The 22,157-nt window shown below is 58.4% G+C and overlaps 7 protein-coding genes across 7 annotated transcripts; all 7 read left to right on the top strand.

Moving 5' to 3' along the window:
- Positions 1-1,285: 1,285 nt before the first annotated feature.
- INS49_014711 (uncharacterized protein) lies at positions 1,286-3,204 on the top strand (the record flags this gene model as incomplete). The annotated part of the gene is made up of 2 exons (XM_043175401.1): positions 1,286-1,473; positions 2,955-3,204. 2 exons carry the CDS (start codon positions 1,286-1,288, stop codon positions 3,202-3,204), a joined length of 438 nt encoding a protein of 145 aa, XP_043020358.1.
- Positions 3,205-6,703: 3,499 nt separating this feature from the next.
- INS49_014710 (uncharacterized protein) lies at positions 6,704-7,802 on the top strand (the record flags this gene model as incomplete). Its single annotated transcript, XM_043175400.1, has 2 exons — positions 6,704-7,409; positions 7,468-7,802. 2 exons carry the CDS (start codon positions 6,704-6,706, stop codon positions 7,800-7,802), a joined length of 1,041 nt encoding a protein of 346 aa, XP_043020357.1.
- A 2,393-nt stretch (positions 7,803-10,195) lies between these two features.
- INS49_014709 (uncharacterized protein) lies at positions 10,196-12,097 on the top strand (the record flags this gene model as incomplete). The annotated part of the gene is made up of 4 exons (XM_043175399.1): positions 10,196-10,209; positions 10,420-10,502; positions 10,687-10,977; positions 11,139-12,097. The coding sequence occupies 4 exons, from the start codon at positions 10,196-10,198 to the stop codon at positions 12,095-12,097; spliced, it is 1,347 nt and encodes a 448-aa protein (XP_043020356.1).
- A 571-nt stretch (positions 12,098-12,668) lies between these two features.
- On the top strand, positions 12,669-13,835 carry INS49_014708 (uncharacterized protein; the record flags this gene model as incomplete). Its single annotated transcript, XM_043175398.1, has 1 exon — positions 12,669-13,835. One exon carries the CDS (start codon positions 12,669-12,671, stop codon positions 13,833-13,835), a length of 1,167 nt encoding a protein of 388 aa, XP_043020355.1.
- Positions 13,836-14,446: 611 nt separating this feature from the next.
- On the top strand, positions 14,447-15,519 carry INS49_014707 (uncharacterized protein; the record flags this gene model as incomplete). The annotated part of the gene is made up of 6 exons (XM_043175397.1): positions 14,447-14,471; positions 14,530-14,617; positions 14,673-14,744; positions 14,808-15,285; positions 15,347-15,373; positions 15,433-15,519. The coding sequence occupies 6 exons, from the start codon at positions 14,447-14,449 to the stop codon at positions 15,517-15,519; spliced, it is 777 nt and encodes a 258-aa protein (XP_043020354.1).
- Positions 15,520-16,867: 1,348 nt separating this feature from the next.
- INS49_014706 (uncharacterized protein) lies at positions 16,868-17,679 on the top strand (the record flags this gene model as incomplete). Its single annotated transcript, XM_043175396.1, has 3 exons — positions 16,868-16,870; positions 16,956-17,158; positions 17,301-17,679. 3 exons carry the CDS (start codon positions 16,868-16,870, stop codon positions 17,677-17,679), a joined length of 585 nt encoding a protein of 194 aa, XP_043020353.1.
- Positions 17,680-21,514: 3,835 nt separating this feature from the next.
- INS49_014705 (uncharacterized protein) lies at positions 21,515-22,080 on the top strand (the record flags this gene model as incomplete). The annotated part of the gene is made up of 2 exons (XM_043175395.1): positions 21,515-21,826; positions 21,883-22,080. The coding sequence occupies 2 exons, from the start codon at positions 21,515-21,517 to the stop codon at positions 22,078-22,080; spliced, it is 510 nt and encodes a 169-aa protein (XP_043020352.1).
- Between the last annotated feature and the right edge of the window lie 77 nt (positions 22,081-22,157).

The following is a 22,157-nucleotide window of genomic DNA, read 5'->3' as shown; positions in this document are numbered from 1 at the left end:
AGGCATCGAGGGCCTTTGTTGACGAAGGTGGAGCCTTGGTTTCTAGGCTGCGCCGGGGATCGACGCTATGGGAAGCCCAACCGTGCGACTCACACACTCACAGTACCTCACGATGGCCTGCCGAGCGCGCGGAGGGCCAAGGGCATTACCCTTGTACTGGTCACCAGGTTAATGAGAATCGACAGCGATGATGGGCCCGTCCATCGTCTGCTCTTGACTAGTCTCGCAGAAGGCAGGTGGCCGCCAAGGTGGAAATGCATCGGATCGATCTCGAGAGGCCAGTGTAGAACGGGGCCAGCTTGAGTTTCGAGGCGCAAGTCATTTTCAACTAAGGAAGGCATGTCGACCACCCTGGACGGTGGGCAATGCAGGTCTGAGTCCGAAAGTATCCGTGGATGGTGTAGAGTTGACACAACTGCGAAAGACCCGGAATCTTAGTGCTGCCGCGCATACTCGCGGAGACATCGCTCCTGCAACAGCCCCAGCAGGTGCAACCTGGCTGGGTTGGGCCGGTGGTTGGGGGGCTGAGGGCCAGGCGGCCAAAGCAGACAGGGGCGAGCAGCGAGGGCGATCTCGACAGCGTCTGAGTAATCATGCGGCCCGTCAGCTTTGACTCGCAGCACACTGCACGCAGGGCATTGTTGCACCCCGGAGGAGGGGCCAGAGGTGGAGGGGCACCAAATCGAAGGTTGTCATCCGCCGACCAGTTTCAGGCCGCCGGAAAGGCAAAAGCAAGATGGGACCGTCCAACTCGTGAGCCAGCCAACAGCTGCCGTTTCAAAGAACGGGCCCGGGTCTCTGCTGGGTTGCTGGTTTGCGAGGAGGTGCTGAATATTGGAGCCGGTGCCAGGATTGGCGGCGTCCCCTTTCGCAAACGGCCCAGGACGGAGGGACCGGAAACAGGCTGTGGTGTTCCGAAAAACTAAGTAGTAGTTTAGACTGCCGTTTGAAGTGTGCGACCAACCCAGGACCAAGACCAAGTAATCGTCGGATGGAGGCGCGACAGCAGGGCGGCGACCTGGCCCACAGGGACACGCCTGGAGGACAGGATAGGCCAGGCGGTGATGGGACGGGTCCGGTCTCGTGTCTTGTGCTGTTGGATGGCTGATGGATGCACCAAGCCCACAAGGGAAACAGACCAGTCGATGCACAGGCGCCGTACGTGCAGGCTGGCTCGCAGGTAGGGAGCACATCCGGTGTGCTTGTCATGCTCGAGCCTCGGACGCGACATGTACGTACTTTTGTGCACGATGGCAGGCCCATCGCTGATCGTGAGGTAAAAGGAATGACTGCAGCCGCTACAGCACACTGCAACTGCACCAGCGCCATCAATATCGCCATCGACATGGCATCGACAACGGCAGCAAGCTACGGCAGGTGGGTGCATCGGGCGGGGAGCCAGGTGTGGAGGTCATGGTCATGTCTCTTCACGGATTTGGCGACGGCACATCCAATGTACCTCGACGCCGTGAGGTACGTACCCTCGATATTGATTGGTCCTCCTTGGCCTCTGGGTGGTGATCCAGGCCAAGCCAGGCGCCAGGGTGGAGGGAAGTCGCTATCCGGGGTGGGGCAGCGGAATCATCATCCTGGGAAGGGAGGGAAGGGGGAAAGGAAGGGAGGAGCAGCAGGAGGGTGCGGTGCGGTACGGGACACTACTGCGTACAATGTGTTGAACGATTGCGGCAATCCTGGTCCTGAGCCGGCCCAATCTTACGTAGTCGGGTCGCTCATGCGTAGGATTGAGGAAAGTTTCGTTAGAGCAGGTCGTCTGGGACGGGAATGGAATGGCCGGTCAGCCGGTGCGGCAGGCGCAGGGTGGCAGGCCTGCTGTACTGTAGTAGGCGCGAATGCAAGTGCAAGTGCAAGTGGGAAGGGGCAGCTCCAGTAACAAAAGGAAAGGGGGGGTCAGTGTGTCAAGGGCCGAGCAATCCCTGGGTAGCCGACGAATGAGGAAGGCATGCGGGACGTGGAAAATACCTTGGAACACTTCTTGTGCAGCACGCCCGGCGTGTGTGTATACACTCAAAGCGAATGTCTCTCCGCTTCCTGGGGTCCTACAGTCCATAGTGCATGCTACCTAGGTGACTGTGGGTGAGTTGGGTGAGTGTGTTCAGTGCAGCACGTGCGACAGTGGCACATGCAGTCCGGTACAGCAGGTGTGTGCTGCGTAAGCGTCGGTGGCTTGGAAGCCGGACCCGGAAAAGACTGGAACTCAAAAACAAAATGGTGGCACACCGTCCGTAGCAGGCAAAATGTCAGTCACTGCCCAGGATGCTCTAGGCCAGTTGTATGGAGCACTACATGCATTGTCGGCTGCTACCTGGCAGGCTGGGGTGCAGTGGTACATGACCAAGGTAGGTAGGTAGGTTGGTGGGTGCAGTAACTCGGACATGGGCACGCACGCCTCGCCTCGTCCGTCGCCTGGCTGGCCGGCCCCTCGCCCAGGGCAGGTTTCCAGGGCCTTCAACTTTCAAGGCTGGCAGGGGCAAGGCGGCCACGGCCAAGTCCTCGCAGCGCTAAAAACGAAGGCGGCCAGTCGCCTGGAACTTCATTTTTAGGTGCAGGTCCATTCCATTTCCGCCTCGGGTAGCAACCCAGCCAGCGAAACGCGCTCACCCACCCCCTCCCTTCCTGCATCCCATACGGCTCATACCTGCCCTGCCAGGACCTACCCTAGGCGGAATTGCTGCTCCTTGCTGATGCTGCGGCCAGGGCGGGCGGGTGTGTGACGGCGCCTGACTCTGATGATTGTCGTCCTGACTTTCCAACCTTCACTTCAGGCTCGACTCTGGTGGCTTGGTCTGTGTCTCTCGGACCCCTGGTCGACTCATCTTCGGGCCTACCTGCCTGGATTGGCATGCACCACGGACAGATCAGCGACTTGCCTACCCTGCCCTCCGCGCCCAAACCATACCGGACCGTACCAAACACACACACCGACACACCCACAGCACGATCCTCTGTCACCGCATTCGCACCCAGTCCGCCAATCTGGCCAGTCAACCAGGCTCGCACTACCAAGCACGCTACGTCCAGTGGCCCCCGTACGTGCCCCAGTACACACAGTACGCACCTGCCGGCAGGTCCTCTGTTCCCTCAGCCGCCGAGTCCACAATCCTCGCGCCGATGATCACACTACGCAGTAATTTCTGCGGGATCGCGAAAGTCTATGAGAAACAATTCGCGCCTGCCCCTAAATGAGACGGGGTCTGTGAAGCCCTCCCAAGCCCCCAAGCCGAGACCATCCACCCTGAGAAAAAGCACACCCAGCGTTGCACTTGAGCCGCCCCGTCCTGGCCTGACCCGTGCTTTGCGACCGAGCGGGGGGATGCGAGGCGAAAAGCATCACGAGCACGTCGGCCCCGTAGGTCGCACTGGTAATCCAATCTACTTCCTGCGCTGTGGTTTGTTACGCACCGGCCCACCCAGAGACGATGCTGCCTCCCGACGCAAGCCTTTGGCGGCCATCAGCCTTCCACGTCTGGAAGGCGGCGTGTCTGCTAGTCCATGTCTGCTGGACTATGTGCCAATGCGCAATGCACGATGTACGCCTTGCTGTGGTGCAACTGCTCTCTTCTCCGTTCTGGACGGTACGCGCAGGAGGGAGATCTGACCTGTCAGGCTAATACGATAGCACGAGACGGCCAGCTCATCACCACTGTGGAAGGGCTCCTCCTCTGACCATTCCATCATGCGGCGGCCGCACAACATGGGAGACTGGACTCGGCAAAGGCGGCCTGGGCTGCCCTGCCCACGACGCGTAATAAATTGTGGCCAGGGACACGAGCGACAATCATGGACGCATGCAGGCGTGGGCAACTGAGTCCGAACCAAGGTGACGCCCCGCCACTAGGTGGCCCCCCTACAGGCGGAGGAGATTCGTCTCGCTTAGTGGTGTGTCAGGCCCTGGGGCGTCAGGTGCTCCGATGGGATGTGCATCGTGCCAGCTCCTCCAGGACTGCAGGACCAAGGGACCAGCACGAGAGCGAGCCCACACACTCTGACACCGCAGCGGCACCGCACCTGCAGCCAGCATTTTTGACCCGGTCCCATCGATCCTACAGCGTCGAGGTTGCTGAGGTTGCCACCCAAGGATGGCTGAGGGGGGCGTGCCCCGTAACTTACGACGTCGCAGGGCCCGTAAAGCTACTGCGTAGTAAGGGGGTACGTACTTTTGTACACACTTGCGCAGCGCGCCAGTGCATGGTGCAGGCGGGCCCAGGAGAATCTCCTGGCTTGCATCTCTGACTGACCCTCGGCCCGTCATCATCATCCTGGCCACCCAGCCCATCGACGGCGCCAGCCCGCAACCAGCACTTGCTTAGGTTGCATATTCCAAGGATGGTCACTATTGTGCTCTCAGACATCACCTAGACAACATTGCTCCTCTGGTGATGTGTCGTTTTGTACTATGCAATTCCCGACTCCCCGAGAAACACACCTCGCAAATGAAGACGCGAGCGACCTGTCACGGACTACAATACGACCGTGGGAAGGGAAGAAAAACCTGCCCTCCTGGACCTTGTCCTGGCTCAATGTCGGCGAGGGGCCTGCCTCATGAGCTCAGCTCACCGTCGGAGGCTTGCTTGCGGGCTTGCGGCCTTTTGCGGTGCAGTGCAGTGGCCCACAGTCCTGTTCCTGGAGAGTCTCATCGAGGCGTTGTTGTCGTCGGTCTGGGTTTGGGTGTCAGGGCGCAGGGCTATGGTTTGGCCCAAGTCCCAGGGGCCCCAGTCATCACGACCATTGACGTGGTAAAAACAGAAACCGGTGATCTTTTTCCACGATCGAAGGGATCTTCCGTCCAACCTTGCAAAGTATCGAATTCGCCAGGAGCACACCCATGCGACGGCACTATGACTGCACCGACCCCCTGTTCGTCGACAAGTCTCACGCCGGGGCGGCCAGTTGGCACGGGTTTCATTTCCTTGTCTTTGCCTGACGATTCCCTGGCGCGCTGACTTCGAGGTGTCAGGTTGCAAAGCGCACACCCCCCCGGACGTCTTCCTCATGCACGCCCCACCCCCCTACCAACCCATCGTTCCCATTCCCGAGGTCCCAGTCCTCACTGTCGTGTCCCCATCTGCATCTGCATCTCAACTCCATCCGACCCAGATGCAACCCCCCTGGGGCCTGGGCAAGGGCTTCTGGGTCTTTCCCCTTGTCCGCCATCCCACATGCCAGCATCCTTGCAAGCAGCCGTTTTTGGATGGATCACTGCGCTCAAAAGTCTCGAAGTTCTGCAGCCTGGCGCACCTGTCCTTGCTCGCAGGGCGGTGTCACCACTGGGCAAAGGCTACCTTCCTCAGGGCCGGTCTCGAGTTCTGATACGTGGGGCCACCTCAGGACGGACTCCAAGCCGCGAGAATGCTCTCAGGCCCAGCGGCTTCATTCTTCGCCTTGGTCGTTAGACATCCCGGCCCAGTGCCGTCCTTGCCTTGTACCGCCGTACCCCCCCAGCCCGCCTGACTGAACCCCACAGACAGACACACCTCACACGGTCTCTGCCAAATTGATGGTGCCGAACGGACGGTGCGCCAGGCCTGGCCCCGGCAGCCCTTGCTCTGGCTAGCCGGTGGCCCATACCACGCTGCATGTGGGTTTCCTCCATCCCCAGGGGCCGGTTCCAATCAAAACATTCCCAGATCCAACCGTCGACTGGGGTCGCTCCTCCAACCACGAAATACCGGTACCGTGTACATCGTGAGCCTCAGGGATACGCCAAACTGCTCACGCGCCAGAGTACCCTACCGCCTTTTCGCTCAGGCAATCTCGCGTCGTGCTTGCCCCCCTCGAGACTTGTCTTACACCGACCTAGAGGTGTTCTGTTTCGTACCGCGGATTGTGGGCTACCATGTACGCTCGCTGCACAGGCAGCCGGCTCTTTGCAACCAGCACGGGCGGCTGAGATGCCTCGCAGGTATCTCGGTGTACCTGTGTATGCTTCTGGCCTGCCTCCTGCTTGCGTACGCAGCTTTGGGCCGCCCAAACTCAACTGTCTCCAAGCAACATTCAGGCTTCGGTACCGCAGCACACACAGGCCAAACCTAATGGCTTTGTCCGATGCAGAAGGTACGTAAAGTTGTACGGGGTGTGCTATGGTACATCGTTCACCTCAGCTTGGCCCGCTTTCACCTCACACCACGCTTGACAGGGCTACTGCTTGTCCGCTTGTTCCCTCCTGCTTCCATCGGCCTTGTGCCGAATGTGGCAGTCGCCCTACCGTCCCCCATGCTGCTAGGACACAAGCAGCATAAAACAACCATCCCTGCAAGTCGATATGACGCAGGCGGCCAATCCTTCACAGCATGCAAGCTCTCTTTGACCCGAACCGACGCTTCCACCCTTGACCCCATGATACCTCCCACCTAGACATCCACATGCCAAATGGCCCCGTCCCCATCTCACTACTTTTGTTCTCCGTGCCAATACGGCAATGTCACTCCTGCCCAAACTAGCTTCGATGTATCCTTCGAACCATTCCACATGGCCCCTTTGCTTCCCTGTCCCTGTCTCAACGCTCGCCCTCTCCTTTATGACCGACCCATTCCATAATAAGCAGTCAGAGACCTCGATCTGCCTTGACAGCCACCACGATGCCATATACTAATAGACTACGGCGCTCCATGCCTCCCAACCTACCTTTCTCGTCAACACTACACACATCAAGCACAACCTCGCCAACAAACACACAACTATCAAGATGATGCACTCCTTCGTCGGAGCCAGTCTCCCTGGTGTGCCTTCCTATCCTGCACAGTACACCCACGATGCGTTCCTCGAAGACCTCTCCAGGCAAATGGCAGTATCAGCCAGCAGGAGATATTCGAGGGGGTCGAACGGTGCTCACACTGGAAACACTATGAGAGTCGCCAAACCATCCAGCGCCAGCAACAGCCCTCGCAACTCGCTCATGCAGCAACGTCGACGGACGATGATGAACGACCCGGCCTTCATCCAACGAGCACAGCAAGTGGTTGACCAGCCGTACCTTCCCACGCCTGGTCCTGATACTACTTGCGGCAACTGCTACTACGAGCCTGTGAAGAAGGCTCCACGGCCAGTCAGCTGGCACCCATCAACCATGGCGCAGACCCAACCATATATGCCGCCTGTATCAACACAACCGACCCAGTACCCCTTCCCGTCGTACTGCGAGGTGGACTGCTGTACTGCCGCACCTGCGGCGGCGCCCGCCCCCGTCCAGTTCCCACCCACACCCGCCGCCTACTCGGCATACAGCTCCCCAGCGTCGGCCTTCTCGCCCTTGAACCTCCCGTACTCGACCTATGAGATGCCCCAGACGTATTCCTCGCCTAGTTGGGACGTCTCTGCCGCAGATGCGGCAGCCAACATGCCGCCGTCGACTCTAGGACAGGCCCAGTACTCCTTCACGCCTGGACCCTCCTGTGCGCCGCCTTTGCCTAGCTATGTGGCGACGTCGCACTCTCCAGCAAACTGGGCGAGCCTCGCAGCCCAGGGCTCCCCCTACGCCCGAGGACCCGCCCAAGTCCCAGCAGCCAGAGCCAGCCCTCCAGGGTGATGATGAGTCCATCCCGTTCCAATCGCTGGACGAGAACGACGAGGAAGAGGAAGGAGACATCCTCATTGGCTTGGGGCTATACGACCCCCCAGAGAAGCTACCATTCCACAGCGAGGGCGGTCTCCTGGGTGCATCCTTCGACTACCAACCAACTGGAAAGGGCCTCAAGTTGGAAGATGCCTGGGAGCCACCGGTCAGTGATGATGACGACGAGGAGGAAGATGGTGAGGGCGAGGCCGAAACAGCCGACGACGACTAGTCGAGCCTGAACCATCACGCATTATACGATTATGAGCCGCATTTTACTGGAGTTCTTCACTGTTTTAGTTTTTTTTTTTTTTTCCTTCTTTTTTTTTTCGGTTTTTCCGGGGAAAGCCAACGGAGTTTACACTGGGGCGGCTTTTTGTTCTGATCAACGGACCAACAGGCTACAGGTTTTACAAAGGAACGGATTCGATACCCCGGGTTTTACGATATAGAGACCAAACCAGCAACACTGCTGAATTTGTAAGATTTACTACCACCTGGATGGAAAACCTGGTGAAGGGGGGCAAGGGGGTGGTTCAGCAGGGGAGGAATTCATTGTACGAGTCGAAAGAAGACCAGCCCATCTAGCCCGCTGCTATAAAAGGCACGCCAATGTAAAACAAAGTTCCAAAGCTACATACTCATATTTCCGCTGGCGCTTCCACGGCACTTGAACATGCTAGCCGGCCTTTCTGAATCGTGACAAGCTCTGCATTGTGAAAAGCCCACCAAAGCTACGGTGATTGCAAACCATACCAAAGACACGTCTGGCCCTGATGGAATTACCGGCAATGCAGTGCCGGTCCAGGCGAGTCAAGTCCGCCGGATCCAAAAAAAAAAAACAAAGCACCGGGGGCAGGGTGGGTGGTAATCTTGATGTCACAGAGTCGTCCAAGAGAGAGTGAGAGGCGCCAAAGAAGCGATGAATGGCGGCTGTCTCTTTTTTTCCCTGAGGCCCCAGCAAGCAAGGCAAGAAACCTAGAACCCGGTCGAAACTTTCTCAGCGTCTTTTTCTATCCATCAATCTTGACGACGGCACCGACCGCCCGCATCACACTGACACAGACACACAAGGAGAGTGAGAGAGAAAGACGTCGCTCGATACGGCAAAAGGGGTGGGGTGGTAGGGTGGGGTGGTGGTGGTGGTGGTGGTGGTGGCTGATTGGGCATAAAGGCAGCGTGTGGGTTTCTTCTTTCGTTTTTTTGTTTTTTTCCTGCCCTAGCTCCCCGTTCCCTTTTGTTGATCACGGACGGGCCTCCCCTTACCATGCCATGCTATGATGCATGCGAAATGCAAGAGAGCAACAGGAGGGGTGAAGGGGGTGGGGTGGGATGGTGTGGGAAAGGTACGTACCGTACCCTCCGCTAGCACCACCCAGAAAAGAGCCGCTCACACAATAACAACAACAGACTCCAACCCTGCGAGCGAGCGGAGGGGTGTGGGGCCAGGAAGGAGGGAGAAAGGTTGCCGTTTGAACGACCCCTATGCCCCGGCCAGGCGCTGCGTCAGGGATGGTGGCCCTGGGTTGTTGTTGCTGTTGTGCGCGTGTGTGGGTTGGGCGTTGGGTGTGTGTATCTGTGCGCCCCGGTTTTTCCATGTGTCGGGGTGGGGCTTTGGGGGGGACCAGGAGCTGCTTGTTCAGCTGGCGCAGGAAGGATACTTTTTTGGCTCTGCGGCGCTGTTGTGCTGCGCTGTGCTGTGCCTCGAAGGCGGCCGGGACCCTGGGCCCCGCCGCTGGGCATGGTGTGGCGTGGCCGATGGAGGTGGAGGTGGGGATCTGCTCTCTTGCATGGAGGAGAGGGAGGGGCCTTGACTGATGATGAGGGACAGGACACAGAGAGGGCGAGCCCGCGCCAAGAGGGGCGGCGGTAGTGCGGAAGTCTCCCGCCGGCGAGGCGTGCGTGCGCGAGTACCTGTGAGCAACCCCGTCGGCTCCCTGCCTACTGCACTGGCTCGCTGGGCTCGCTACTGCGGTCTTGGTTCGAAAATTTTCTCTTGACGTCGCTCCCGCTAGCGGTGGAGGTTGAGGTCGTTTCCAGCTCGGTGACCAGGTGGCCCCTGCGCGCCCGTTCGGTACGTATGCATACGTAGCTTTCCGCTGCCCACATCTGTGATGCAAGCAAGCATGAATATGGACTGGTGGTTGGCTCGGCTAGGGATCAGTGAGCGGGCGTGCAAGAATGATGACTGATTGAGCGGCGGTACCTAGGTACACACACCCGCACCCACACACTACGAGACCAGTCACCGGCTCAGTACGTACCAAACGTCTGCCCAAATGAGGGGTCGCCAATCGGTGATGCTAACTGAGGCAAACCCGCCGTTATCGGCATCGTGGGGTTGTCGTCACAGTGAAAAAAAGAGTCACCACAAAGTTTTCCCTCGCGTGGCATACGGCAAAGTACTGTGGCAGTTACAGTGGCGGTCAGAGGCCTTGCTTGGACGTGGAAACCAAACTGCCGGTCGCTGCTTTCACATCAGTTACTCAGTCAAGTCAATCGATTCAACCGACCAACCCAATCTTCCTTGGTGTGACGACAAACACGATCTCTTGTCCAGAGCCCAGATCTTCCCCTCCGTCCCCGTAACCTGTTCCACCCCTCAGACGAATTTCTCCAGCAAAGATGGCATCCCAACAGTACGTGTAATCTCGTGTCGCAGGAACGCGCAAGCAGCCACCTCTCACTCATCCCTGCTTGTCTGATTGCAGACCTCGCTTGTTCCCCTTCTTGCTCGTGATCGTGATCATCGTGGCGGGTTTGTGATGATGTGTCGTGCTGTGCCGTGTCGTGCGGTGGTTTGAGAATGAGGCGGGGCAGTCGGCTAACCCACGGCCTACCTCTCACAGCAAGGTGCTTATGCTCGGCGCCGGCTTCGTCACAAAGCCGACTCTGGACATTCTGAGTGAATCTGGCGTTCAGGTTACTGTCGGTACGCAAATCCTCCTCCGGTCCCCTCCCCTCGTCTCTGCCTGCGCAGCCCCATCTGGTCACCTGGACCACTCCCACCATACCCTGGCCGCCGCACTCCCCCAAATCCCATGCCAGGCTCGTATGTCTGCTCGCCTTCCATTGCCCCCAGGCTAACCTTGACGGCCTCGCCCGCCTCGACACAGCCTGCAGGACCCTCCTGACCGCCCAGCAGCTCTCCGCCGGCGTCAAGAGCGCCCGGCCTACCGCCCTCGATGTCAACGACGCACAGGCCCTCGACGCCGCCGTCGCCCAGCACGACCTTGTCATCTCCCTGATCCCCTACACCTTCCACGCCAAGGTCATCCAGTCCGCCATCCGCCAGAAGAAGCATGTCGTCACCACCAGCTATGTCAGCCCGGCCATGCTGGAGCTGGACGCCGCCGCCAAGGAGGCTGGCATTACCGTCATGAACGAGATCGGTCTCGACCCCGGTAGTAAGCAGCACCCCGATATCATGTGAAGCCCACCAGCGTCTGCCCGTGGACTATGCCAGGCATCCACTTATGAGGGTGTCCAATGGGCCGAACATGTCCCACTCAAATCTCATGCGTACGGAATATCGTTTCTGGTGCTCGGATAGCTGACCCCAGCGCAGTCGACCACCTGTGGGCCGTCAAGACCATCGAGGAGGTCCACCAGGCCGGAGGCAAGATCACCTCCTTCCTGTCATACTGCGGTGGTCTCCCCGCCCCTGAGGCGTCCGACAACCCCCTGGGATACAAGTTCAGCTGGTCGTCGCGTGGTGTGCTGCTCGCCCTGGGCAACACGGCCAAGTACTGGCAGGACGGCAAGGAGGTCGAGATCGCGGGCAAGGAGCTCATGGGCGCCGCCAAGCCGTACTTCATCTACCCGGGCTACGCCTTCGTCGCCTACCCCAACCGTGACTCGACGCCCTACAACGAGCGATACAGCATCCCCGAGGCCCAGACCATCGTCCGCGGCACGCTCCGCTACCAGGGCTTCCCCGAGTTCATCCGCACGCTGGTCCAGACCGGCTTCCTGACCGAGACGCCCTCGGACGTGCTCTCCAAGCCGACGACCTGGAGGGAGGCCACCAAGGCCATCGTGGGCGCCTCGTCGTCCAGCGAGGAGGACCTCAAGAAGGCGATCCTGTCCAAGGCGACCTTCAACTCGCCCGAGGAGGAGAGCCGCATCCTGTCCGGGCTGGCGTGGGTCGGCATCTTCTCGGACGAGCAGATCACGCCCCGCGGCAACCCGCTCGACACGCTGTGCGCGACGCTCGAGAAGAAGATGCAGTACGAGGGCGAGGAGCGCGACATGGTCCTGCTGCAGCACAAGTTCGGCATCGAGCACGCCGACGGCCGCAAGGAGACGCGCACCTCGACCCTCGTCGAGTACGGCGACCCCAAGGGCTACTCGGCCATGGCCAAGCTGGTCGGCGTGCCCTGCGCCGTCGCCGTCAAGCAGGTCCTCGACGGCACCATCACCGAGAAGGGCGTCCTGGCCCCCATGAAGTGGAGCTTGTGCGAGCCCATCCTGAACGAGCTCAAGAACAATTACGGCATCAACATGGAGGAGAAGACCATCCAGTAAAGTTCTGGATCCAGCTCAGAGTGTCGGAATGACCGGAATGGCTGTAAGGGGGCCGGAATTGTGGCCACCCTGTCTCAAAATACCCTCAAAATTGGTGTAGAACCAGGTAGAGAAAATACAACAAATAGACAATTCTCGAGATTGAACAGACGGTGGTCGTGTGATATGTGGTAGCCTCTCAAGATGCATTGTTGAAATGCTGCAGTTCAGCGGTACTGCAAATTCGTATGCGTGCCTCATAGTGGGAAGTGCGTGAATGACGGGCTTGATATTAATCATGAACATATTGAGGGTGTATTCGTTCGTCGAGTGTCTTGATGTGAATGTAGGTGAAGGATTAGTGCGGCAGTGGTGAGAAGCAGCGAACGGGTGCACCGTTGAGAAGTGAGATTTTCACTTGAACGTTCTCAGCCGTGCGGCTCCCAACACCACCAGCAAGGAAGTAAACCTCACATATCTATATCTACACCATTCATCTGCTCAGCAAGGGCCTCAAAACTGAGGGAGAGAAATCGAGCATCGCAAAAGGAATAATTCCTGATCGATCTTTGTTTTTACGCTTTCACCAGGGATGGTCCAGTTCGTCTTTACGCCCTGGCGCAACCGCGCCGAGCTCCTCAAAGTCCGCAGCCAGCTCTTCCCATCCTCATCACAGGCCACGCCGCCGACGCCGACCCCGCACCAGAAATGGACGGCGGCCGAGCTGCAGGGCATCCAGAGGGCGATCGCGCGCGTGTTCATGTGGGTGCACCGCGGCAACTGCCCGCACGTGGTGGAGTCGACGGCGATGCTCATGTCGGCGGTTCTGCTGGACCGGCGGCACACACGGCCGGGGCACCAAGGCGGCAGCGAGGACGACGGCACGTATGACGGCGACGACGACGCGGCGAGCGAGTACGGCGTGCGCGCGGCGTACCTCACGGCCTTCACGCGGTTCGTGACGGGCCTGCTGGACGGGCACCAGGACAGGGCGCGCAAGCTGAGCATGTACGGGGTGGCCAAGACGGTGGGGCTCCCCGCGGGCTTCGTCGAGCTGCGGCACCAGGGCACGCACGAGCCCATGCCCGGGCTGGCGCAGCTGAGGCCCGCCGCGGGCAGGGCGCTCGTCTGGATCTGGGAGTACTACTGGAGGAACCTGCCGGAGGCGGACCACGGGCCCGGGCAGGACGAGGGCGTTGGGTTGTTGGGGGAGACGACGAGGGGAGGGCCTTCCCGGGGGACTCGGAGTCCTGCTCCTGCTGATGGGTTGAGCGGCACCGCTGAGAAGAAGAGGCAGCCTGTGGTGGTGGCTTCTGCTACGTCTACGATCAAGGGGCGGATGTGCCGGGCCGCGCTGATGGGGTACCTGCAGAGGCAGGAGGGGGAGGTGGGCAGCGATGCGGCGAAGCAGGCTCTGACGAGGCAACTTGGGCAGTGGGATGACGCGCTCGTGTTGAGGACGCTGGAGGAGATCGGACAGACCGCGAGGGACGGGGGGGTATTGTCCCGGTCGGTGAAGCTCTCCAGGGAGGTTCTTCTCCGAGCTACTGGGGATGAGGCACAGCAAGGCGACGACAAGGAGATACCGACGGATATTGAGGAGATGAGGAGAGAGTTACGTGAGGCCAGAGAGGAGGCAGAGGGCTTGGTAGATGGGGATGAGGGCGGTAAGAGGAAACGGGATGGTACCGATGATGATGGCCCCGGCTGGAAGAGATGGAAAGGCCCATGGGCGTCAAGGCCCATAGGGATCCTTTGAGTAGACAGACGTTGAGAGTGATGGCCTTGGTTCCTCAGCCGTGTCGTAACTTGGAATCCAATACTCGAATTTGGCTGTTGTCTCACCAGACGTGTCTCGGCGGGCCATCTACCCTCGAAAACACCTCTTTCTTCTCCGCCACTCTCCGATAGCCAGTCATGCACGGTCTCGGGCAGTAGCTAAGACAGCCGCTACAGCTGCTAATGTTGCTCAATGCCAATTCACACGGTCACTTTCACAAAAATCCAGCATCCGGCGTTATCGTGGGCAGGGGTCCAAAGCAGAAGGTGGAGGTGAATGCCGGAGCCGTACTCGGCCGGGATGGGATCCAATAACGTCATCCTGATTTGTATTGGTCATCCCACTGTAGATGCATGTTCCGTCGCAGGCAAAGAGGAGAAGCTTCACGGTTTTAGAATTAGTATTTCCGAACGAGTGATGCATTCCGCAATCTTTCGCAGACCTGTTCTCTTGAAGAAAGTCAGTCCACTAGCACGAGCTGTAAGTAGGAAGCCCTCCAGCTCGTCTGCGCGACGACTTCAAGTTGCGACCAATCTGTGCTTCCAGATTAACTGACATCGCCGGCGCCCCAGTTCACACCAATCCGCGCCATGCATATCCAGTCGATTCCCATGTGTATGTTGATACCCTCTCGGATGAATCTGATCAAGTTGCTGACGAGAGGTCTGGAAAGGGGTGGGCAGTAGCAACAACTACGCCTACCTGGTCACCGACGACAAGAGCAAAGATGCCGTCATCATCGACCCTGCCAACCCTCCTGAGTGAGTATCCGGATGACCACGGACTTCAGAGACCTTACTCACACTTGAGCTATAGAGTCACTCCCGTCTTGAAGAAGGCGATTGAGAGCGGCCAGATCAACCTCAAAGCCATAGTGAACACACACCAGTGAGCTACCCTTGCCCCAGTCTGCACACACACGAGCTCGCCCGCTAACCACCTCCGACCCAGCCACTGGGACCACGCAGGCGGCAACAAAAAGCTCCGCGAGGAGCTAGGCCTGCCTGACCTGCCCATCATCGCCGGCAAGGGCGCCGAGGGCGTGACCAAGACCCCGGCCGACGGCGAGGGCTGGACGATCGGCAGCATCGCCGTCAAGGGCCTGTACACGCCGTGCCACACGCAGGACAGCATCTGCTGGTTCATGGAGGACGGCGGCAGCGAGCGGGCCGTGTTCACAGGCGACACGCTGTTCCACGCCGGGTGCGGCAAGTTCTTCGAGGGCAACGCCGAGGAGATGAACACGGCGCTCAACAAGACGCTCGCGGCTCTCCCGGACGACACCAAGGTCTTCCCCGGCCACGAGTACACCAAGAGCAACGTCAAGTTCGCCGTGTCGGTGCTGCAGAACGAGGCCATCAAGAAGCTGCAGGCTTTTGCTGAGGCGAACCGGGAGACGCAGGGCAAGTTTACGATCGGGGATGAGAAGGTATGTGGCAAGCGGCAGCTCCGGAATGTCAGGAATCTATTAACAGGCTTTCTTTCTACAGCAACACAATCCATTCATGAGGACAAGCGTAAGTGATGGCCCCTCGTATGTGTCTTAAGGACGTACAGTCGCTGATTTGAGTCACAGGCTCCCGAGATGCAAAAGGTTACCGGCAAGACAGATCCCGTCGAGGTGATGGCGGCGCTGCGCGAGGGCAAGAACAACTTCAAGTAAGTCTGAGCTGGGAATGAGTTAACGCCAGAGGCCTGGCTAAGAAGCCACGGCAGAGAGCCGAGCAACTCAAGGCTCTGATGACCGGGCACACATTGGATCATGTAATCACAAAAAGTCTTGAGAGCCGAGCGGTGAGAATTGATATTCATGATTTGCCTGCTATGGAAATTCTAGCTGGTGATGAGGGGTGTTCCCATGTCAGAGCAGTCGCCAATCTCTGGGGTGAGAATGGGCAACATCGACCGAGTGATGGAAAGATTTGATCTTGCTTCAGTGTCCACACTTGTCCGCCCTGGAGTTATAATGATTGGAGACGGCAAGCTCTAGCTATTGAAGAAGCGATGTTTTCACGGGGACGCGACGGACTGGTTCGGTCCAGGCATCGTCTCGCCGAGGCTGAGACTGCATGTCCTCACCTTGCTGCCTTGCGACGGCGGCTTAATGAGCACTTGACAAGGTCTCGAGTCGATGTCGCTTGAGCATCGCCGCAGTCGGCTCAGCTGGTGTGGCTGTCACCAACCTGGTACCACGCCCATCCCATCTCTGCCCGCCCTGCACTCAGGGCGACAAATCCTTCGAGACGTCCCTAGACCAAGATTTGGCCCTCCTGCTCGCTTGAGGCTATTGTCTCCCGCCATTGCTGGCCATTGGCAGGAGATATAACTGGCCAAATAGTGCCTGCTCGCAAGGTCGAGGCATCTTGGTAGTATGTGAGGGAGTATGGACTCTGCCGCAATGGGTGCCCTCCTGGTGCTGACAGAGACGTAGACGCTGGTCACCGAGGTCCTTTGTCATCCTTCGCCACCGTCGTTGACGGCTGCCTCTGGCCACCTTTCGGGCTGACGTGTATGGGCATGAATGCTCACAGCTGTCTGGGCTCATGAACGTCTCGGATGAATGGCTGCTCCAAAGCTGCATCGTGGCCATCGTGTTGCGACGGGCAGGCATTCCATCTCAGGGTAGGCGCTGTCGAGATGCAGTCAACTGGGCGTGCATCTTCGCGTCGTCCTCCTGCGGCGAAAATCTCGAGTCATTATGTCGAGTAGCCGAGTATTGGTGAATTGGGCTGTTGTTGAGAGAGTATGTGGGAGTGTAGACAGCAGAAGTTTTGGCGAAGAAATTTTAAGCGAGATGTTCTCTTTCCCAGCGGCCCGGCAGCGCTAACAGCAGCCGCACCCAGCTGGCAGAGCCGGCTGCAGCAAGTGGGGGCCGTCCAGCTTAATCGACCCCGGGGTCCGTCTCCAGCAGTCCCCACTTTGACATCATCCAAAGGCATCCATTCCAGTAGATCACATCTCGACAACCTCGCGACATCGAACACGCGCCTCCGCGCCTCGCGAAGCCCACCATGGTGAGTACCAGGCTATCCCGCCCAAAAGAAAATCCGTCTCGCACGTCCCCAGCCCGTCCATCTATCTGACACCCGACCAACACAGCCTCCGAAACGGAAATCCGGGGGAGCGGCCGAGTCAGGCGCACCGGGAAGGGCTGGCGCGAGGCAGTCCAAGCTCGCCAAGGAGCACGACATCACGGCGCAGGAGGAGGCCGAGATCAAAGAGGCCTTCTCGCTCTTCGCGGAGCCCATGGATGGCGAGAAGGAGGGCGTCATCCCCATCGATGACGTCCGCAGGGCCATGATGTGAGTTTCCCCGATGTTTCCTTAGACCCCCCCCCTTTGCCCGTTCACATTCACGCGCTCTCCCGGCGTAACCACCTTTCCGAACCATGTTGTCGCGCCTGCGGAGAAGTGCTGCTCGCTGACGACAAATCCTTCCGGACAGAGCCCTCGACATCCCGCCAAAGGACAAGGACGAGCTGGCCGAGTTCACCGAGATCCTCGACCCGGACGACGAGGGCTACGCGAACTACCCCTCCTTCGTCGCCATCTGCGCCCTGAAGCTCCACGCGCGCGACCAGACCTCCGACGCTCACGCCCACGAGGTCGACGAGGCCTTTGCGCTGTTCACGGGCGCAGCCGGCGAGGGCGGTGTCATAACCGTGGCCCACCTGAAGAGGGTCGCCGCGGTCCTCAAGGAGGAGGTCGACGACGCCCTACTGCGGGACATGATCCTCGAGGCGAACGGTGGCGCCGGGGTGGGCAAGGGCGTCAGGAAGTCCGAGTTTGACCATGTCATGAGGAGGGCCGGCGTGTGGAGATGATGAGAGGTCGCCATGCCAGGAGGATGCGAGGAAAGAACAGGATTTGCATACACGGCCCCGATACGAGGTTGGAATACGTCTGGCCCGACTCTTCGGGTGATCTGCGACCCGGAAAAACGAACCTACAAAGCTACCTGAGTAGAAACAGCCGGATGGCCACGGTGCGAGAGCACTTGGATACGTGCTACGAAGACGAGGGCTTCCCGAGGGATATGCATTGTCTCCATGAAGCTGCTTCGGTTGCAGCACATCAAGGACGACTGGAGCAGGGGAAGTGGCCGCTTTGGATGGACAGAAAGGCAAGGGGCTGTGCTGCCTCGATTCCACGAGGTTGGCAAGGCAGCCTTTTAGTGCCACATAAATCGCCACGGCATTTGTGGGAAGGAGAAATGTGCCACGGTTGCTGGACAAGGTATCTCACCAATGCCATCTCACCACACCATGGCGATGGTTGAGTCTGTTTACGAATGAGACCTCGTGGTGGATCTACTTGGCCTCTCGAGCTGATGATATATGACCCATGATAATGTTTTGGGGCAAGTGCCCACTCGTCGAGAACAAGGAGGGCCTCTATTAAGGAGAATACTGCGAAAGCCCATAGCTTTATCGGAAGTAGCGCTGGTAATAATCTTCTCCGAGAAGACAAGAATCCCTCAAGGTTGGTAGCTGGGTGTACGACGCAGTGATGGCAGCAACACATGGAACCAGATATGAAGGCATAAGCACCCAAGATCGCTGGGGAGAATCTCGAGACACGTCTCGCAGCAAGCTGCCTGGTGGCGTCCATCCCATCGATTCGCATGGTGGAGATGAGAGACCAAGTGTAACATCCTCTCGTGGCCTCGCTGGAGGCAGCACGTTCGTGAGCGCATCACTACATGCCCTCAGGTGGAGGGCCTCTCAAAGCTTCACCCTACTGCGGATGCTGTCATTCACCATACGCCTTCATGTCATCTACAACGCCTGGTGTTTGCAGCTTGATACGACTACTTCAGTGGCCTAGTTGCCCTTGATTCCCAGCGCTCCCTGGCACAACCGCCATAGCGTCTGACAACACAAACAACAAAATATTATTATCATAAAAAAACCAATTCGACCCAACAGTCGTCCGTTCAACTCAGGCTGTCTCCACGGAAAAAAGAAGGGGAGTGAGTACGCTCAATGTGGCAGGAAACCTCCCCTCAAGTACGTTGGCACTGACAGAACGAAGAGAGACATAAGGCATGATCCCGAACTCTTTTGCCAATCATCCTTTTTTCCTCTCGATGACAGAACTAACGGTTCTTCGTCCCGTGAGGCACTGCACGAACGGTACGGTGACCATGCGCCCATTAGTCTACCATTTTTGCAAATTGATACTGTTGAACGCAGTGATTTCGTGAATGCCACCGAACTTGAGGACTGACGCCGCGCGTGACAACGACCACCACACAAAGTCACCACCGCATCATGCACATACGGTCCTCTACCTGGGCCATTAGTAGAATTCCTGCTCTGTATGCATGGAGGGTCATTCTCCAATGACGTCGCCGCTATTGGTAGCCTCGGCGATCTGCGCATGAACCCCAGCTGGGAACGTCCAAGGCGCGAAACGATTATGCCGACTGGCAATGCCGACTGGCTGCGTGGGACGCCGCCCATCACTCCCGCGCCGGTTGTCATTGGGCAGCAGTCGACCATTCTGCCTCCCGAGGTTATGCCCTCCTTGCTCATCACGGCGCCGGCGCCTGCGACGTCTGCCTCCCCTACGCTGACACCGTCTGCCAATCTCTGCCGGGGATACTCACGTTCTCAGCACTATATTCCGCAGGCATCTCCTTCAAATCTGCTGATCGCCGTCGCAGGTTTCCCCCCTTCCTGGTGATGACTTCATCTACCTTGCAATAAAATAATAACAAGCAAAAAGATGCCGCCGGACCAGCGCTATACACTGGGTAGGTGTCATGCTATGCCGGATACTCTCCCACTGTAGCAGTGCCAACCAGGACCCTGAATCAAGCAGCTCCCGTTTGCGCCCGGCTCGGCGCATTGAGTGCCGGGAGGAGAAGCGTTGCGCTGTCAATGTCAAAAGCCTCGCTATCTTTTGACCTCGCTACGCCGGCAGCCCAGCCGGCAGACCGTCTCCATGTCAAGCGAGGATGGGGTGCTTTTGCAAATGCGCAATCCTGATTCGAGAAGTTTGGGGCCTCAAGGGACTCAGCCCCTTTGACCGCCAACGGCAACCGACCGACAAATCCTGGGGAAAAGGGCACGTGAGGGGGAAAGAGAAAATCGAGAGAGCTGCTTCTCCTGTCTCATCCTCGGCTACCGCAAAGGAGCTCCCCCAAGGCTTGCGCACCCTTGCGAGCTTGGCGACGCTTCCTTCATTCGAGGCCTCGAGGGCGTTGGAGAACAGTGACAAAATGCCGCACTTGACAGCACGTTTGCCCCATCGCGCCGACTTGGGGCCGCAAGGCGCCATCGCGAGTTATGCCATGGTACGCTGTAGCTTTCCCCAGTGGTCAAGGCGTTTTGTTCCCAATGCAGCACTGCCCCGACCACAAGCCGCCCATTGGTCAATTAATTGTTGCCATGATGAATCCGAGCAAACGGCGAGAAATGAGCGCATTCGGCAGGGACTTGTCTCGAATGCGGCATGGTTTCGATGATGCCAGCCGGCGGGCGATCTATAGCAGTCGGTTCTGCTAGTCTTGCCTGTCTGCTGGTAGGCAGGGCCGAGTTCCTACAGCACAGCTGCTGCAAGGTTATCTGCAGGAGGCGGCGTGAGGCTCCATTCGGATCGGTCAAAGGCCAGGGGCAAGGGTAGTAAGGTCACGCTGTGGCGAGAACGAACGGTCTATTAGACAGTAGCTTCCGGCCCCAGGTCTGGTTCTGGCGTCTGTGTGCGTCCATCCTCTCAGCCGTTCGGCCGGCGAGTTCCCCCCTCTGGTTGGGGCCCGTGGGCCACGGTGGGATAGGCCTCACCGGAGTGGCCTGGTGTGGTCCCGACCGCGGGGTTGCATGCATTGGCCCTAGGCCGCCCCTAGGCTGTCGGTCCTTCCCTGCCCACGTGGCGGCTGAAAGCTTGCATGTAGCTTGGTCTTTTTCGTACGGGAGGTCGCATCTGCGGCCGGGGCCCTGTTCTCCTCTTGTGGCACTAGTCGGGGGACTCAATGGTCTGGACCGACGATGCAAGAAGGACCTTGGAAGTTGTTGGTTAGAGTGAAAGGAACTCGATTGTTCTTTTTGGCGTCCTGTCCGTGTTATCGCGAATAGTGGGCGAGGATGGTCCGAGGGTCTGGAACGCCCCACAGCCTCAACCAATGATGGCGGCTCGCGTGGACGAAAAGGGAAGGAAGTGGGGAAGGCAGGAGCGCCCGCCCACAGTTTTCCTTTTCCCCTTGGAACTGGCACCTGGGACCTGGGATCTGGGATCTGGATCTTGCGCAATCTGGGAGGGACTGCTGCACACAGATACTGTGTACAGTAGCGTGCTCGGTAGACCAAATGTTCGCAGTTTCAGCATCGAGGGGGAAACGAGAGGACGACAAAAGCGGGGTCGGATGTCCCGCCCTGGTGGTACGTCGCACATGCAAGTCGCTTCCAGAAAGTTGTGGCCTTCTGATGCACCGGAAATCCCAACAGCCTTGGCAGATAGATGGGATTGGTAGGAGGGTGGGTTGGTGGCGGCGATTGCAGTTGCCGGCTGTCGTTGAGGGCTGGTAGGCTACGTGATCTCTCGTCTCTGGTTTATCTGCATTCAGCTGACGAAGCGGATGCATGTCGACGTGTCTAAATATCTGGCGATTGAAGGCCAGGGAGGTCAGCAGGTTCTATGCGATTTATCCAATTTACAATGAAGTTCCTCAGCGTAATAGAATCTGCCTTGTTCGTGTTCACAGCTGCGAATACGTCTTCACAGCCCTCAGAGGCTGCTCTGGAACCAAACTACACGTCCCCGCTAGGTGTGCAGTACATCAGCCCTTCTACTAGCTACGATGTCACAGGACCATACAGTCTGCTCTCCATCGCAGGCCCAACGCTCTATGTCGCCGGTGTTCGTGGGATATATCCTTCAAATAACTCTCTCGCAGAGATTGGCTATCCCAGGATACGTGTAGCGTATGAGAATATGGCTTATCTGGCGCGGTCGGCGGGGAGTGACCTGGTCAGGACACGGCCCCCACTGAAGCCAAGAATAGCCCTTGTTAACCTGTTTTCCAGACATCATGCGCCCGTCTGGTAGTCTACGTATCGGACATGTATCGCTATCGCCCCCTCGTCAACCAAGTCCAAATTGAGCTATGGGCCGAGCTGAACACAACCGGCAAAGTGCTGTTTCCACCCAGAACGATCATCGAGGTGCAGAGGCTGAATGACGATGACATTGTCGAGGTTGAGGGAACGTTCTGGCTGGGCTGAAGTGCTTCACTAATAACTTGGACTCAACAAACGCTAGTCGTAGCAGAGAGCGACCCACGCCAATACCACGGTGCTAT

Source organism: Diaporthe citri (genome assembly GCF_014595645.1).
Source record: "Diaporthe citri strain NFHF-8-4 chromosome Unknown scaffold_8, whole genome shotgun sequence".
Classification (NCBI taxonomy): domain Eukaryota; kingdom Fungi; phylum Ascomycota; class Sordariomycetes; order Diaporthales; family Diaporthaceae; genus Diaporthe; species Diaporthe citri.
The sequence above is the reverse complement of the archived record's forward strand: the minus strand, read 5'-3'. Positions and strand labels throughout refer to the sequence as shown.